Raw genomic sequence first — 18,764 nt, forward strand, 5'->3', positions numbered from 1 at the left:
ACATGTCTAAGGCAGTTTGGCAGGAAGGCTATACTGATAGAGGTTCCATCATCTTGAACACATGGTTTTCCGTGATCACTGGAACAAGGAAAGAGAGAAATGGAAGAAGAACACTGACTCTAACTCAGCTCTGAAGTGATGCACATCATTTCCTTTTGCTTTCATTTGCCAAACTAGGCATATGGACCCAATCTAATGGCATAGGAGCCTAGGAAACACAAATGGAGCACATGGCATGTTTGGTGAACACTGAGAAGACTTAGAAGAAAGAGAAAGATGGATTCGTTGGGAGTCTGTTTTTAGAGGTAACAGAAGTTGGCGATGAGTTAGAAGTGGAGTATGAAGGAAAGGAAAGGAATCAAGGTGATTCTAGGGTAATTTGTACATGCTATTTCTTTCTAGGGATGTTCTTTCCCAACTCCCCACCTGAAAAAAATTTCTTCTTTCCAAACCCAACTCAAATATCATTTTTTCTGTAAGGCATTCTTTATTTCCCACCAGATTAAATCCTTCCTTTTCATTCACTCCCATTCCATTCTTTTCATTCTTCTTTACAACACTTACTGAATTGTAGTATAACTGTCATTTACATCTATCTCTTCTACAAAACCATAAGGTAACATCTTTCCTGGCATACAGTTAATTGTTCAATAAAATTTTTGCATGAATGAATGAATGAATGCATATACAATGTGTAGTATTTTCTTCTCATGTGCCGTGACTGGACAATTCATATATAATTGTATGAATTACACAGCATTTCGGTCTAAGAAATTTTCTTCAATTTCTAAAACATTATTCTTGGCTATATATCTGTAATCTTTGGCTGCCATAACTGCTTTTTTTTAATTTAAGTTTTTTTTTAATTAACAGAATGAGAGGCAGCTGCAGGTACTGGCAGATTACAAAAGGCATAATTACTAAAAGCAACTGAAGCATTTTAAAGTATAATTTAACAGGAAAAAAAAACATCTGGCACATGCTATGTTAGTTTATCATAAGAGAGTTTCGAAGAAAGCATTTGCTGCAGCTGGCAGATCCATCATTTCCCTGAAACGAATAGTACACCTTTTGTTTTTATTTCTCCTGTATAATAGAGAATAGAGTCTATGTGACTTACTCTTTATTCATCACTAAAGGAGTTCATGCACTAAGGAAATATTCCCTTATGGTGTATCAACCAAAATATACATGATCCATCCTTAAATTATGCCTCAATAATAGCAAAATGATCTAAGCAATTATAGTAATTAATTATAATGCCTAAGATACTGGCCCAAATTTTAAACTCTTATTCCATGCCTTAAGGAACCATAACTTCTTTTATTTAAAATACTTGTGGTGTTTTCAAAAAGACTAGTGCGTTGTAGGGAAAATTTTGCTTCTAACCTTATAACTACCTTTTCAGTATGTGTGTGTGTATGTATACACTGACATTGAGAATTGAAGTATGTTTAGAAATTTTCTCTTTCAGCATGGGTTAGGATATCTATTTCTATGACAGATTATCAGAAAAAGGCTGATTATTGTTATAAAACAGCTTATAATGCATACCTTTTTGAAATAATCTTTTGTCCAATTATCCACTGAACAATTCCATGAGTACCTTAAACTCAGTATCTTCAAAACTGAATTTATTGCTTTACACCTAGCCCAAGTCTTTATTTCATCCTGCATTTTCCATTTCTATGTGGTAACTGATAATATCTACCTCACTGCTCAAGCATAACTCCAAATGTCATCCTGAACTCCTCTTCCTCCTCATACCCCTAAATCGAGTATTACTAATTCTGTCTCCTAAATAACACTTGAATCTGTCCGTTTCCCTCCAACAGGTCAGGCTATCAACATTGCTCACCTAGATTAGCGCTCTAATCAGCAAAGTTTTCTGATATTCAAATCAATCGTGTCTCTTCTCTCCTTAAAATACTTCAGTGTCTCCCCAGGGTACTGATGATAAAGTCTCAACTTCCTATCCAGACCTATAAGGTCCTTATATTTCCTTATGTGACCTTTTACACATAAAATGCAACCTGTATTTCTTCGTGCTTCGAGCTTCTTCCTCTGCCACCCCACTCCCACCTCCTGGAAACACTCTATGTCCAATTCATACTGAGCTTCTTTCAGTTTCCTAGATTTATTATCCCATCTTATTTTCTGGCTTTCACACATGGATTTGATTGTAACACTCTTTGTTACCCTGCTTTTGCCCATCCAACTTCTATTTATCTTTCATACATCAGCTTAAAAGCCTACTTCCTCTGGAGAGACAGCTCTAATCCCCTAATCCTGCATATGTGTTCCACAGCACTGTGAACTTCTTATAGCATTTACTACCTATATTATAAATTTGTAGCTTTTCAGTATTCCTAGGAGTTCTTAAGTTTCACTGTGACAGCGACGGGATCTTGTTCTTCCTTGTCTTCCTACCACCTAGCAAAGGCACTCACTTCAGTATTTATTGAATGAACGAACTTTGTAATTTCCTCAATCTTATCCTAAGACCAGCACTTAAAATTAGGTGTTGGGAGGAAAATTCACACATTACTTTGAAACTTTGAGTTAATTCTTCAAATAACTTAAAATGAGCATTCTAAGAATGGTATCTATAAATAAAGCTCTATAACACATTGATTTTTGTAGCAGTAGTCTCCCAAATTTTTTACACAACTACCTTAAGATGTAATCACTGAACTGTGTATTTAATTGTGACATGAGAGCAAGTAGGTTGCGAAATCTTTGAAAAAGTAAGATATGGTATATTAGAAATGTTATTGAATGGACTGGTTACTGATCCTGTGGAATTAACTAAAGTTTGTGTAGGCTAAAAACAACCTTACATGTGCCAGGCACTGTTCTAAGCCTTGTAAATGTAGCTTCTCTCTCTGTTTTTTTGTGGGTTTTTTGGTTTTGGTTTTGGTTTTTTGGCCACGCCCATGGCATATGAGTTCCCTGGCCCGGGATCAAATCTGAGCCACAGCAACAACCCAAGCCACTGCAGTGACAATGCCAGATCCTTAACCCACTGCACCACAAGAGAACTCCCAGGTAGCTTCTCTTTTAGAGCTTTCATTCCACTGTGGGGAGAGAAATCATAAGAAGGTAAACTAACAAATAAGGTAATTTTAGATGTTTTAAATGGCATGACAAATGACATGGTGTGATACACAGTAACTTGGACAGGATGGGAGCTGAAAGGAAAGGGTGGATTGTTTTTTAAATAGTCAGAAAAGGTGAGATTTAAACTGAGGCCCAAATGATAGAAAGAAATCAACTATATGAAAAGGCCGGGGAAATATTCAGGCAGATGGAAGAATAGCACATACAAAGGTCCAGTGTTAAGGAGCAGACCCAATTAATTAAAGTATATTGAGTGAGGAGAGAGACTGCTGTCAGTTTGAGGAACTAGGCAAGGATCAGACCCTGAGAATCTTGTATTTTAAGTAAGCCGTTTTTACTTACTTTAAGAAAGATATTTAAGACTTCTTTAAGTTGAAGTCCCAAAGTGTAGCAGTACGGAATCATTGGAGAATTTTTAATATTCTTGGATCTTTAAAAGACCACCCTAGCTATTGTGTGGCAAACAGACTAGAGAAGGGGCACAAATGGATTCAGGGAAACCAGATATTAGATTATTACAGCATTCTAGGCAATAGATGATAGTGGCTTAGAACAGTGGTTGTTGGTGGAAATGGAGAGAAATGGACAGTTATGAAATTTATTAGGGAGGTGTAGGGTAGAACTTGTAAGTTGAATGTACGGGATGAGGAAATGGGAGGAATCAAAGGTGATGCCTGAACTTTGACATGTATATCTGGGAGGGAGGACACTTTGAAGGTATAGACAAGAAGTGGGTGCAGTTTGGGGCAGGTTGCATTCGAGGTGCTCATTAGTGTCCCTCTACAGTCCTGGCCCAGATGAGATCACTTTGGGGGAATGTGCAGATAGGGAAAGACGGAACCTGGACTGTGCCCAGGGTGCTCTAGTATATCTAAAACTGTCCTGTCTACTGTAACCTGTGGTATTTTTAGTTAGCCGAATGAGATTTGAAACCTTAGGATGAATTTCCTCTTTTAGTAGTCAGGTCTTTTGAAGCCATACGCAAAGTTGAGGTCACAGTCTACAGTCATTGACCATTTTGCTGCATACTCAGAATTTAGCTTGTTTTTTGGAGAATCTTCATTTTGCCTTTAAGATCTTGGTATTATATAATGCCACAGATATGCTTTACTAACATCTCTTATAAATGATTGGACTTAAGATGAAAGGCAATGTGATTTCGTTGAGAGAACATTTTGATTAAAAGACTGAGTATGAACCCCATTTTTTTCATTCAATCACTGCATAAGCTTAGGAACATTAAAACTCTTTTCTGAGTCTTAATTCCTTTACTTATAACATGAGAATAATAGCTTTTTTGCAGCATTGAAGTAATAATAAAGTACAGTATTAATGTTCAGCTGGTGTAGAAAACCCTTTGGCACCTAATTGTGGGCAACATTAACCAGTGAAGTTTCTGTACAAAGCTGACCAGTAAGTACCCAAGGCATTCTACATGCCCATACCTGGTCAGTTTCACCTAGTGTCATCTGGCGCTTGCCTTACAGTATCAGTGATTTGTTCCTAAACCAGGTTAAGCCAGTTATACTTTTTTATAAATACTTAATTAAATAAGGAATACATGAGGATAAAAAGAGAAAGTTATTGTTTCTTTTTAAACTGCGTTTTGTACTCTGGCAAATTTGCTGTTGAATTAAGTCTGGACAAGCAACCATAAAATAGAGGGAATACTATAAAAATCTAGAATAATTCTGCATTTGGATTGCTTATCAAGTGCTTTAAATTCTTATATCACCTTAATGAAACCAAAAGTGGAAATAATTATAGGTGATAACATTGTGGATGTGGTTTGTATAAGAAAGACCTTCAACATTGAAATGCTCCAATTAGTGTGCTCATACTTCAAAAAAAAATTCTGGAGTTCCCGTCGTGGCGCAGTGGTTAACGAATCCGACTAGGAACCATGAGGTTGCGGGTTCGGTCCCTGCCCTTGCTCAGTGGGTTAACGATCCGGCGTTGCCGGGAGCTGTGGTGTAGGTTGCAGAAGCAGCTCGGATCCCACGTTGCTGTGGCTCTGGCGTAGGCCGGTGGCTACAGCTCCGATTAGACCCCTAGCCTGGGAACCTCCATATGCCGCGGGAGCGGCCCAAGAAATAGCAACAACAACAACAACAACAACAAAAGACAAAAAAAAAAAAAAAAATTCTTAAAAAACTTTGTATATTTTAGATTCCACATTTAAGTGATATCATGTGGTATTTGTCTTTCTCTTTCTGACTTACTTCACTTAGTATGATAATCTCTAGTTGCACCCATGTTGCTGCAAATGGCATCATTTTTTTCTTTTTAGCAGGGAGGGAGTAGGATGGACTGGGTGTTTAGGGCTAGTACATGCAAACTATTACATTTAGAATGGAACTAAATGTAAATGTGCTACTGTACAGCACAGGGAACTAAGTCTAGCCTCTTGGGCTGGAACATAATGGAAGATAATATGAGAAAAATAGGAGTTCCTGTCGTGGCGCAGTGGTTAACAAATCTGACTAGGAACCATGAGGTTGCAGGTTCAATCCCTGGCCTTGCTCAGTGGGTTAAGGATCCGGCGTTGCCGTGAGCTGTGGTGTAGGTTGCAGATGTGGCTCAGATCCAGCGTTGCCGTGAGCTGTGGTGTAAGTTGCAGATGTGGCTCAGATCCCGATTTGCTGTGGCTGTGGTGTAGGCCGGTGTCTACAGCTCTGATTAGACCCTAGCCTGGGAACCTCCATATGCCGCAGGAAGCAGACCTAGAAAAAGGCAAAAAGACAAAAAAAAAAAAAAAAAAGAAAAATAATGTATGTATATATATGTGTGTGTGTGTGTATATATATACACACACACACACACACATATATATATGACTGGGTCACTTTGCTGTATAGCAGAAATTGGCACCATACTGTAAATCAACTATAATAAAATAAATAAATAATTTTTTAAAAAAACTTTGTATATTCCAAACAAAAAGTCCAGACAAAATCCTTATCCTTCCTTAGGCATCAGATCTCTTAAAAATCTGAGGAAATAGGAAGATCTTGCATGTATTTCAGGGTGTTTATGAACATCCCTGAGGCCTGTGCACGGACCCAGATGAAGAGCCCTTGCTCACCCTTCACCTATTTTCATCTCCAATTGAAGAATTAGATGACTCACTCCCCCATGTCGATTTTAATATTTTCTTAATATCTACAGCTTTAATTACTTTGTTTATAAATTATTTTGTAAAATTTTACTTACCCAGAAGATAGTAAATCAATTATATTTTACAACTAAATTTTTAAGTTATAATTTTGTAGACATGACTAGGATTTTCCATCATACATACCTGAATTATATAAAAGTTAATTTATTTAGTTTGCTGATGGGCTAAGCAATTTCCAGTGCTATTATAAGGAATTCCTCATTCTTCTATAGTTACACTGAAATTGGTAGAAGATAATTTTTTTAAACCTTATAACCTGTTCTGTAACATAGCAGAAATTATAGTAAAACTGGGTACAATTCCATCTAAGTTCTTTACTTAGTAAAAGTGCCCTTTAACTGCCATAACATCCTATAGAAACCGGAAATGTCATCTGTCTCTACCTTCTAGCAGGCTCTTCTTAAATAACCCCTGATAGGTAAGAATGTCTCTGTTTTTAAAGATTCCCAGTGAAGAGATTATGTAGCTTTACTTAGCCAGTGTTTGAAGTATGAAACCATGGTGAAACTTTCTGGAAAGTCTTATTTTATGTTTATCCTAAATCACTAATGATATAGGGAACTCTCAATTATGTTCTGTAATGAAGAGACATTTTCTCATAGATAATACAGAGTCGGATCATCCTCCTGGGTCTTTCCTTTATCCCTGCAGTGAAATATCCTGACAGAGAAATAAGGAGCTGCAAAGTACTGACAGGGAGGCTCTAGGAAAGTCTCAGGGGATAGAGTTGGTGAAATCACTTTTCTCTCTACCATTTAATACTTTCTAAAATTTCATTCAGAAGTGAGACTGAAGGAAATGCTTACCTGAAAATAACCGTTTCTTAGCCACTTCAAATCCTTTGGAGAAAGTAGTGACTATAAATTTAAATAAATAAAAGTAATCTTTAAAGTATGTTTTGTGGCAGATTCTTCAGTAACTGTTTGTTGCGCAAATAAGGAATAAAATTTTGTTAGGTTTCCTATACAAATTTAGCAATAAATCTGCAAATATCAATCCCCTCTATGTAAAAGCCCTGTGGTATATACTGTGGAAACTAAAAACAATCCCTTTTTTTTAAAGTTTCCATCATACATGTGTACGTGTGATGTATATATGCATAAATACAATTCTGTATTATAAAGAAATATAATACAGAATTGTTAAATGTCTTCTATATAAAATAAGTATCAGTGTTGTGATGTGAGAAGAGAACTAAGAAGGAAGCATGAAAAGTGGAGCAGTGATAGAATCTTGGGAGCTCCTGTTGTGGCTCAACAGAAACAAACCTGGCCCCTCTCAGTGGGTTAAGGATCAGGCATTGCCATAAGCTGTGGTATAGATCATAGACATGTCAAGGATCTGGTGTTGCTATGGCTGTGGTTTAGGCTAGCAGCTGCAGATAAGAAGTAACTTAATCATTTGTATCTTTATGATCTTAAATTTTGTGGGCAATTTTTTCTTCCTTCCTTCTTCCTTCCTTCCTTTCCTTCCTTCCTTCCTCCTTTCTTGTCTTTTTAGGGCCCCACCTGCAGCATATGAAAGTTCCCAAGCTAGGGTTTGAATCAGAGCTGCAGCTCCTGGCCTACATTACAGCCACAGCAACACCAGACCCAAGCTGCATCTATTGACTTACACCACAGCTCATGGTAATGCCAGATCCTTAACCCACTGAGTGAGGCCAGGGATCGAACCTGCATCCTCATGGATACTAGTCATATTCATTACCACTGAGCCACAAGGGGAACTCCCAATTATTATTATATAGCAGAATAAGAATTTTAACTGAGACACAACCCCGCCCCCGCCCCCGTCCCTGGCTGAAGAGGCAGCTATGTGCCTGTCAGCAGCCTTTGCTGGCCATATACCACCCTTCTTGTAATCGTGTAGAAACTATGTACCTTATGTCCTTGCTAGCAGCTCTGCTAATGGTGCACCAAGCATTGCTTGTCAGTTTCACTTTTGTAATCTTGTTTGCTCAGCTTCTTAGGCAGAAACTGTCTGCTCAGGGAAGGGGGGACCGGACTGCTTGCACAGGGAAAAAACAAGACCCCAGGAGTCTGTATTGCATAAAAGCTGCCCAGAACAAAGACCTGGTGCTCAGACGCTGGAGGTGACTCCTCTGAGCCCTTGCACTGGCGCTGAATAAACCTGGCTATTCCGCATCCCCAAGTGCTGCTTGTCTCTTTCCGCTGCCACCGTTTCTGCAACAGTAGTAATTCTTGGAAGTTATTACTGTTACTCAGATAAATTGTCATGGGTAAGTGAATAGTTTAGGGCATCAAATTATGCAGTAGGTGTATTCTGAAAAGGTTTTATATAAATGAGTGTTTTGAATTTTACGAATATAGTCTTTGTGTCATCTTCATCTCCATGGTGCTCAAGGGTTATTTCTCATCAGCACCAATGGGCCTGACTTTTACATTTAATTCCTTTTGACCTTAAAAGACTGGCCACTTCAGTTATTTTGCTTTTCTTTTTTTTTTTTTTGTCTTTTGTCTTTTTGTCTTTTGTTGTTGTTGTTGCTATTTCTTGGGCCGCTCCCGCGGCATATGGAGGTTCCCAGGCTAGGGGTTGAATCGGAGCTGTAGCCACCGGCCTACGCCAGAGCCACAGCAACGCGGGATCCGAGCCGCGTCTGCAACCTACACCACAGCTCATGGCAACGCCGGATCGTTAACCCACTGTGCAAGGGCAGGGACCGAACCCGCAACCTCATGGTTCCTAGTCGGATTCGTTAACCACTGCGCCACGACGGGAACTCCTATTTTGCTTTTCTATGTTTTGTTGTTATGTTGAGGAGCAGCAGTGGTTTTAAACTACACAAGACACTTAAAAGTAAGCACAAAGGAGTTCCCACTGTGGCTCAGCAGTAACAAACCCAACTAGTATTCATGAGAACACAGGTTCATTCCCTGGCCTCACTCAGTAGATTAAGGATCCGGCATTGTCATGAGCTGTGGTATAGGTTGCAGACGCAGCTCAGATCCCAAGTTATGGCTGTGTTGTAGGGTGACAGCTACAGCTCCTATTTGACGCCTAGCCTGGAAATTTCCATATGCCGTGGGTGCAGCCCTAAAAAAGACAAAGTAAGCATAGTAATTCATCCTGCAATATTATTACCACCAAAATAAAGCTAAGATTTCAGCTTGTCTGTCATCCAATCAGTGATAAATGCTCCTCATAGTGACCAGTACTTATGAAGACACTGAGTAAAGAATAAGTCATTTTCCTCTTTGTTACCAAGTCCTATTAAGGCAGCATCTGTGTGTTTATCGCCATATGCCTTGCACTTGGCCATAAAGAGTGTTTAGTAAATACCTAGAATTTTATTTGTGGACACTGTTATTTTTTGTTCCCTCCTATGTATTTATACCAAATTGCTTGCTGACTTTAACAATTGTCTACTCAAATACAGAACACTAGAGAGCCTTACCAGGTTTTTAGGCTCACTTGGAAAAAAATCAAAGCTGAAGTTATTTTGGAAGTGTTAATCTATTGATGTATTTTAGAAGCAGAAGTAAGGTCAGAGGGTAAATCCAATCCTGAATTAACTATTTTAATACTCAGAAATTGACCTGATCTTTTTTTGAAGTTTTTTTCAAAATGACATTGTATCTACTTCTAACCTGAAGCTCTTGAAATTATCTTTGGGCAAAAACAAGATAATGCTTAGATATTGAACAAAAGACAGTTTTGTACTTAGGATAATTCCAGCTAATAAAGCACAAAGGATACAAATGCATAAAATAAAGCATATGTACAACCAAAACAAATTTTAATCCTGAATATACTACACTGAAATGGTGTTGTAGTGATTAACACTACCTTAAAATTTCCGAGATTTGAGCCCTTTTAAGAAGCATTATATGGTAAATCTTAAAATAACAAATACTGGAGTTTCCCTGGTGATGCAACAGGTTAAAGATTCAGCATTGTCACTAAGTGAACCATACAGACTGCTTTGGTACTGGTTCAATCCCTGGTCCCCATGCCACAGGCACAGCCAAAAAAAATAACATACTGGATCTGTTTAATATAAATATACGTTCATATTAATGCCAAATAACACTTCAAGATAATAATATTAAAAAAAGACACTGGCACTTTTAAAGTATGTGTGTGTTTTGGGTTTTGTTTTTTGTTTTTTTTTTTGCTTTTTGATATGGCCTATTAATAAGCAAGTTTTGTTTTGTACCCTAGATGATATTTTTGTTGAAAACATGAGCATGTATATCACTAATAAAAATTCTCTTTTGTTAGATTTTTTGAATAGTTACATTAATGGCTTTTTTTCTTTTTCCCCTCCTCTTGATTAATAGGAGTGAGCTGAGTCGACAGAAACTTCATACCCAAGAGCTGCTTTCTCAGCTGGAAATGGCAAATGAAAAGGTAGTTGAGGTAAGATAATGACTCTCCAGGGAAGTCCTTTCTGCTACAGCTTGATACACACATTATAGAATTTTACCTGAGCCAAGTCCAAATTAATTCTCTACTTGGAAGTGGCCATGCAGATGCATTTCTTGTAGAAATCATGCATAGCCCTAGAAGTCCACACATAATATAATGTGAATAAAAGCTTTGAAAGTCAATGATTCATCATATTTAAATGACAAAGATAGAGCCCTTATTTCAGTGCTATCAGCATACCTTGTGTTATTTCAGAGCTGTTAGGATCCTCTTTATTTCTGTGCATGTCTAAGAATTTTTTTAAAAAACCAACTCTTCTTATTTTAATCCATCATAGAAGACATAGAGAAAACACATTCGCCTACTGGAATATATTAAAATACTCCTTTAGATTAATACTTGAGGAACATTTGCTATATTTAGTTCTAATTCTTTTCTTGGAGAGAAAAAAAGGTAAATAATTTCTAGATTATGACTAGAACTTCTAGAACTCTAGCTCTTTATTTGATGTTCTAACTTCAAATGTATTTGTTGGAATTTCCCTCACAGTCTGTATGGTTCACTAGCTTTCTGCGCCCTTCTATTGGCGTCATAGAGAAGTAATTACTCTTCAGTTTTATAGCATTATAAATTGATAGAAGCAATTTAGAAAGCAACTAAACAGTAGCTATTAAAATACTCTTTGATATATCTCTCACTGCCGGGAATCTGTTCTAAGGAAATAATATAAAATGTGAAAAAAATAAAGGAAAATATTCAACGCAGTAATGGTAGTTATTTTGAAAGATCAAAAGCAGCTAAAATGATCAGTTAAAAAAGAACAGTTGCATATATTATGAGTTGTCTAATCTGAACTGTGCCTTAACCATTATGGTAGCAGCATAGAAAAATGTACATTATATATGTAGTAATTTTAACTATGAAAATGATGATTATAGATGATGGCATTTCCCCCCCCCAGGTTTTCTCTAGTGTTAATGATATATCTCTTAAATTTAAAACTACATATTTAACTTGGAGGGGGAAAAAATACATATTTAAACATCTTGGTAAAGTGGAACAGCCAATATAGTTCTCTTCATTCAATTTAATTTTGCTTTTGGGCGCAATAAGAAATAGAATAAGCATATTTTAACAGGATACTGGTATTTTAATATTTTGTATTACTAGACATAACATTCACTCTTATCACTTGTGAGTTAGTACCTGGGAACTATCTAATTCAAAAAACTTTATAATGATTCTAGAAGTACAAAAACTTTGTTTAGGCTAGTAAGCATGGAGAAGGCTAATACATTTTTTAATTGACAGATGGTTTGAACTTGTCTGCAGAACAGCACATTGTGACAGATTTATATTCATGATGACTGTATAGGTGCCTGAGGCTGCTCTAGCAGAGTTATACTGACGGGTGGATTGTCTCCCAGTTCTGGGAGCCAAGAGTCGAAAATCAGGAAACAGCAGAACTGGTTCTTTCTGAGGGAGTGTCTGTTCTAGGGTTCCGTCCTCGCTTCTGGTGACCTCGGAGCTCCTTGTCTCGTACACGGTGTCCTCCATATGTCTTCATGTGTTCTTCCCTTTGGACGTGTGTCTGTCTCTGTGTCCAAATTTCCCTTTTTTATGAAGACACCAGTCATACTGGATTAGGACCCACCCTAATGACCTCATCTTAACTTAATCATCAACAAAGACCCTGTTTCCAAATAAGGTCATATTCATAGATACTCGGGGACTTCAACGTTTTTTGTTTATTTGTTTTTACCACATCTGCAGCATGCAGAAGTTCCCAGGCCAGGGATCGAACCCATGCCACAGCTGTAACCAGAGCCACAGAACTGACTCCTTAACCCACTGAGCCAGAAAAGAACACCCTCAACATCTTTCTTTAGGTACATAATGCAGCCCATAAAAATGCCTTAATAACTCTTGACCCTAATACCACCTGGAGTATACAAAAATATTGAGAAGCAAGTAGAAACAGATTTCTTCCTCTTTTAAGAAAATTTTAAAGTATTATTTAATACCTTTAGCATATAAGTCATTAAAGACAAGTCTTAACTGTGACAATCAGGATTTCTAGAATGAATGTTTTCTGTTTCTTGAACTTTAATCATGCATGCATGTGTCACAGTTTCCTTGGAAGCTTGTCCTAGCACAATCATTCTGAATGTGCTAGCACACAGCACAGCACCACCTAAGAGCCTGATAGAAGTGTAGGCTCTCAGGACTCATCCCCAGGCTGGTAATCTGGCTTTGAGGCCCAGGCCTGTGTTCTCATGCTCTCCAGGGGATCCCAAAGCAGGTTCCAGCATCTCAGCATTAACAGATCACAGACTGGAAATCTTGCCCTTCACTTCAGATTCACTTTGCTTTTGGATTTAATTCATGTTCTTTGGTGGTACATAGTGGGGAACAGAAAACAATTTAGTCATAATATCATAATGTAAAACCAACCTTGAACTTTGAAAGTTGCTAACTCGGAAAAGGTAAATTTGGAGATACTATTTTTGTATTTCCTAAGTGGTAAAGTGATGTCCAGATTTTTCATTGATTATTCCATAAAACATCTCCATGCCACATGTGGATTTCTAACTTGTTTATTTTATATTTCTCCTTAATAGAATGAAAAGTTAATTCTAGAGCATCAAGAAAAATCCGACAGACTTCAGAGGCGACTAATTGAAGCAGAGCAGAGAGCTGCTTCAGCCTCCCAGCAGGTAGGGAGCTTCCTCGTTATCCCTGGAGAATAATAGACAGTCTGAGTGGATGAAAGATAAGAAAAGTTCTTCAAAAGCTCCCAGAGAATGAGCAGTGTTATTTCTATTTGATTAAATGATTTAAAATTAGTCACTTTAATATTCAGCACTAAAAAGTAAACTTCAGAAACAAACAGAAATAAACATCAGTTTCCTTCTGTCGACACCTAAATCTACAACTGTACTATCCAATATGATAGCCACTAGCCACAAGCAGCTGTTTAAATTAATTAATACTAAATAAAACTAAAGTCAACATCCTTGGTCACACTACCGGATGTCAAATGCTCAAAAGCCACATGTAGCCAAGACTGTCATACTGGACAGCGGAAAAAGAGAACAACTCTGTCATCCCAATAGGTCTGCACTCCTCTAGAATTATGTTCTGTCTCAAACTAGGTGGGTAGTCACTGACAGATTTGGAGGTAGATGACATTGCTTTGAATGTAGTGTTTCAAATTGCTCTTTGTTTTTATTGCAGTTTTTAAATGGAAAAAATTACTTGGCTTATAGGTTTAACTTCATCTAATGCACAATTTGTATATGACCATATAAATCTAAAATACCGCATAGAAGTTGTCCAGTGGGAAACAGAGTAGAAAATGCAGAACATCAATGAAATAATACAGGACAATTACTCATAATACACACATATCATATAAATTAAATGGGCCATTTATTCTAAAGTAGGAACAGTGGTCTCTCTTAGGAACAAAATGAGAAGTTTAGCAATGATAAAGATAGGCTGGAAACAGACAGTTTAAATAGATAGCTAGATAGCGAGACAAAAACAAGCCAGGTTTTACTCTATTACTAATTATATTTGCTTATAACTGTATAATTGTTTCAATCAGAATTAGTATGATTCTTAGATATTATTACAGCTATTTCATACATAGTAAAGCACCTAACCATAAATACTCACTGAATTTAGTTTATGTTTGTGATATTTATAGATTCTTTTTTTTTTTTGAAACCTATTTCTGGTATGAACATGGCATGGCACTTAACAGGAAATCCTGTAATCATTTATTGTTCTATTACCTTCCCTCTTGAAAGTAATTATAGTTTTATCAAGTAAGTTTAGTTTCTTATGAAATTGTGAACTAATGGATGAATTAACTACTCATTTAAGAATTCATGTATTCACTTAGGTTATAAGCTAATAGGAGCCAGGGTGTAGTGGGCAGTATCTTGTGAGCTTGTGTTTTGGTGTCAGGCAAATAGCCTGGTGCCATCAAGTAGTCATGTGACTTCAGGCCATTTCCACTTCTCTTAAGCCTCAGTTTCTTCATGCTTAATGTAGGATAATAGCACCTCTCTGCTAGCTATTGAAAGATTAAAGGTGTTAACACTTACAAAGCACTTTGCATAGTTATCAAGTGGTAGATACTCAGATATATAGAAATTAAACGTCTGTATCACAGTCCTTTAAGCCTCATGTTTACCTTTTTCAAAGAATATTGGTAAAGAAAACGCCTATTTAAAATCACCCATCTGGAGTTCTATAGTGCAAAGGGTACCATTACAAGAATTTGATTATATAATCCAATTGGCATTTAGTCTAGTCTCCTTCCCGACAAGAATTAAACCCACACATCCAACACTGATGTCCCTTCTGTTATTTAAACTCTATAATGGCAAATATTCTACCATTTCTTTGTAAGCTTTTTTTTTTTTTTAATATTTTATGAAGTAACCACCTCACAGATTTTACCATAAGCTTTTTTCCCTCCATTCTATTCTCATGTGAAGATGGAAGGTAATCATTCAGCATTTTCCCCATTCACAAAATTAATAATTTTAATAATTAAGTTTTATTTTTTCTATTTTAAGTGTGTCTAAGTCATAAACTGTCTTTATGACATATACTCAATATTTTTAAACTTTAAACTTTTACCTCTCTGAATCCTTTCAGATTTTCCCATTTTCTTCTAAAAACTGAAATAGGAATAATATCCTGCTAAGGGCTTGATATGTAATGAAATGAAGGAGTTAAAATATTATATTGTCCCTAATATGTCATCCTCACTGATGCAGTTCAGCATCATGTCAGTGGTTCAGTACAAGCCCTGCAGTGGTCTCATTCAGTCATCCTCGAAATGTGCTGTTCTGATTTTTCTTTGAATGATGGTTAGATGTTCTGCATGTATCATTCTAAACTACCAAATGCCACACTGTGTTCTTGTGATGTGAGGGATTTTTAAAAATGAGGGCAGTGAAGCCTTTCTCTGCAGGACCCAAAACCTAGAAACTATGAAAAGAAATTAATAAATGACTATGTAAAATTGCAGACTGCTGAAGAAAAAAGTCATAAAGTCAGTGACAAGGTGAAAAAAAATATTTACAACACAAATAACAAAAGGCTAATATCCTAAACACATACAAAGACTGGCTAAATCAACCCCAAAAGTGCTACAGTACAATAGAGTGAGCAAAGGATAAGACAGATGGCTTTTAAACATTTAAAAAGATCTCCAACTCATTCTCCCCTGTAACACAAATACAGATTTAAACTAATCACATATCATTTTTCACCTGTCAGATCATGAAGTTTGATAATACATTGTGGCACTTTCACATATCATTGATGTAAATGTGTATTAGTACAGCCTCTTTTGGCACCCAGTTTGGCAGTATCTCTCGAAAATTGTAAATGTACATACCTGTGACCCAGCGGTTTTAAGAATTTATTCTGCAGGTGGAGGACTTGCACCTGGGCAAGTCTGTGCAAGGAAGCATGTAAAAATAGTAATGGCAGCATTGCCTGTAATTTTAAAAGATTAAAAACCTTCTAAATGCTATGGAATATACATACAAGGGAAATTTTGCAGCTATTTAGAGGACTAAAGTAGATTTGATGTGGAACTATTTCTAAGGTAGATCATTTAGCAGGAAAAAAATATGAAAAGTATGTATAGTGCTTTATCACTTTTTAAATAAAAAGGGGTGAAGAAAATGGGTATATCCTCATTTAGAATATTTCAAGAAATGTACTTGGAGGCTGGAAATAGTGGTTGTATCTGGAGCAGGGCTGTGGAATGAAGGACAGAGATAGGAAAACTGCCTTTATGCTGTATGCTCTTTTGTACTGTTAGACATTTTTCACCATGTGTATGTGTTATCAATTCCATTTAATATTTAAAGATTATTTTCTCATCCCACTTAATGTGATCTGCCATCATCTTTTTATTACCAGCCCTGCATGGTGCTGGCTCACACTTAGTTTGTGTTCTAGCGTCTTTTCTAACTAACTTTTACCTAGATGATTTTCATTCATTTGTAAAATATATGTTTTGGAGTTCTAAGTATATCACTGAGCTTTGGAATGTCATATTTGACATGCATATCCCTAGAGAAATGCAAATGTTTTAAAGTCTCCAGAGTAAGAGAGAGAGGAACCCCGAAAGTGATCTCTTACAAGACCCCTTACAATAAGATTATTTTCAGTAATTGCAAGTTGTGATGCATTATACTTTGTATTAGTCTAAGATTTTTCTGTAGAAAAAGTAACTACTTACTGATTGTTTATTTCAATTGCAGCTCAGTGTGATAACAGTGCAGAGAAGAAAAGCAGCCTCCATGATGAATCTGGAAAAAATTTAAAAGTATTCATAACTCACAGAACTTTAGAGTTGGGAAAGCTGTTGAACTAGAAGTGTATTAAAATGGTAAAACCTGCATAGAATGGTTAAGGCTTGTGTCATTTTGCATAAGCATTTTCCATTCTGTCTTGAGGGTTATTGGAAAACAGAGCAGTGACAGCTTCCTGTAAGGAAATATAATCCTATATTGGGCTTCAGTGGAGAATAAAGCCAGCTGGGAAGAACTCATTGCCTTCATCAATGTGTCTATTTTTTAATTCCTCCTTTTCCCCTTGGAAGAGCATAATAATTTTCAAACTATGCTAATCATGAGAAAGCATTTTAAGAAAATGCTGGAATTATAATATTTCAAGTTCCAGGATTTGAGAATTTTACATTTAACTGTTACTTATAACTCATTTTTAAAGTTCCCAAGTGTCCATTTTATTATGAACTCACATGTAATAAATTATGCATTTTCTAAAACGATGCTGTCATTTATTTTAATGTATAATTATAGCAATTCATTTTTAACTTACATGATTTCCAGTATTTATCACATACAGATACTTAAGAATTTGGGAAGGTTTTTATTTAGAGGAAAATGGAAAGGTTTTTGTTTTGGGTTGGGGTTTGGGGAAGTTTTTTGTTGCTTATTTGGGGGGGTGGTATTTTTAGCACTGCACCTACAGCATATGGAAGTTCCCAGGCTAGAGGTCCAATCAGATCTGCAACTGCTGGCCAGCACCACAGCCACATGGGATCCCAGCCTTGTCTATGACTTACATCACAGCTCAAGGCAATGCCAGATCCTTAACACACTGAGCGAGGCCAGGGATGGAACCCGCATCCTCACGGTTACTAGTTGGGTTCATTAACCACTGAGCCACAACAGGAACTCCCGAAGAGGTTTTTTGTTTTGTTTTGTTTTGGCTATTACTTAAAGCAGTGTTAGTCACATGAAATCTTAAGTTCTGAGACTGAATTCTCTGCTCTTAGTTTGAATGCGGTGTACCCTGCTTTCTGGTCACCATTGCAGTAGTCCAGATAAAAGATGATGATTTAAGTTTGAGGCAACATGAAAACATGCACCGGAATATATTCCACCAGCAGTCAGAAGTTTAGAACTGGTGCCGACAAATTGGGATAGTCATGGGGTCTTTGGCCATGGAGCATGGGGGTTTACCTCGGGGCCTTATGTGACATATGGACTACCTCTTCTCCTCCATTTCTTGGGCTCTACCCCTGGTGATGGCCTTCTTTATCTTCCATCATTACCTTATCCTCCTCCCCACACGGCATCTCTGCTCTTGCTTTGCCATTTGCAGGTTCTTCAGATTACTACTCAGAAACCACTGCCTCAGAGAGCCTCAGACTCCAGACTAGTTAGGTCCTCTCGTTGCGTTATTCTTAATATATGCTCTATGTTTTCCTTTATAGCACTTACCAAAATTTGTAATTAACTCTTTTTGAAGTGTTTAATATCATCTCCTCCTCAACAGACTGCAGGCTCCTTGAGAGCAGAACTCATATCTACTGTTATTCATCACTGTATTCTTAGCACTCAACATGCTTCCTGGCACATGGAAGGTACTCAGTAACTGTTTGTTCAGAAATTGAGAAAGAATCTTTAGGGACTAGACCTTAGAAAATGTCTCAATGATAGAACGAGCTCAGGAAGAAGAGTCATTGAAGGAGACTGAATAGGAGCAATGAGACAGAGGCCATAACCAAGAG

General features: G+C 37.0%; 1 protein-coding gene across 5 annotated transcripts in view; it reads left to right on the top strand.

The window, feature by feature from the left end:
- SCLT1 (sodium channel and clathrin linker 1) overlaps positions 1–17,513 on the top strand; it is a 249,657-nt gene extending 232,144 nt beyond the window's left edge. For 4 of the 5 annotated variants that reach the window (XM_021100692.1, XM_013989334.2, XM_021100694.1 and 1 more), the window contains 3 exons: positions 10,600–10,678; positions 13,309–13,404; positions 16,987–17,513. In XM_021100692.1, coding sequence (XP_020956351.1) covers positions 10,600–10,678; positions 13,309–13,404; positions 16,987–17,049 — 238 coding nt within the window. In that variant the 3' untranslated portion in view covers positions 17,050–17,513. Of the gene's footprint in view, positions 1–177; positions 306–10,599; positions 10,679–13,308; positions 13,405–16,986 lie in introns of those variants that run through there. The other variant, XR_002346423.1, reaches the window with a different exon arrangement.

Source organism: Sus scrofa, chromosome 8, assembly GCF_000003025.6.
Source record: "Sus scrofa isolate TJ Tabasco breed Duroc chromosome 8, Sscrofa11.1, whole genome shotgun sequence".
Taxonomy (NCBI): Eukaryota; Metazoa; Chordata; class Mammalia; order Artiodactyla; family Suidae; genus Sus; species Sus scrofa.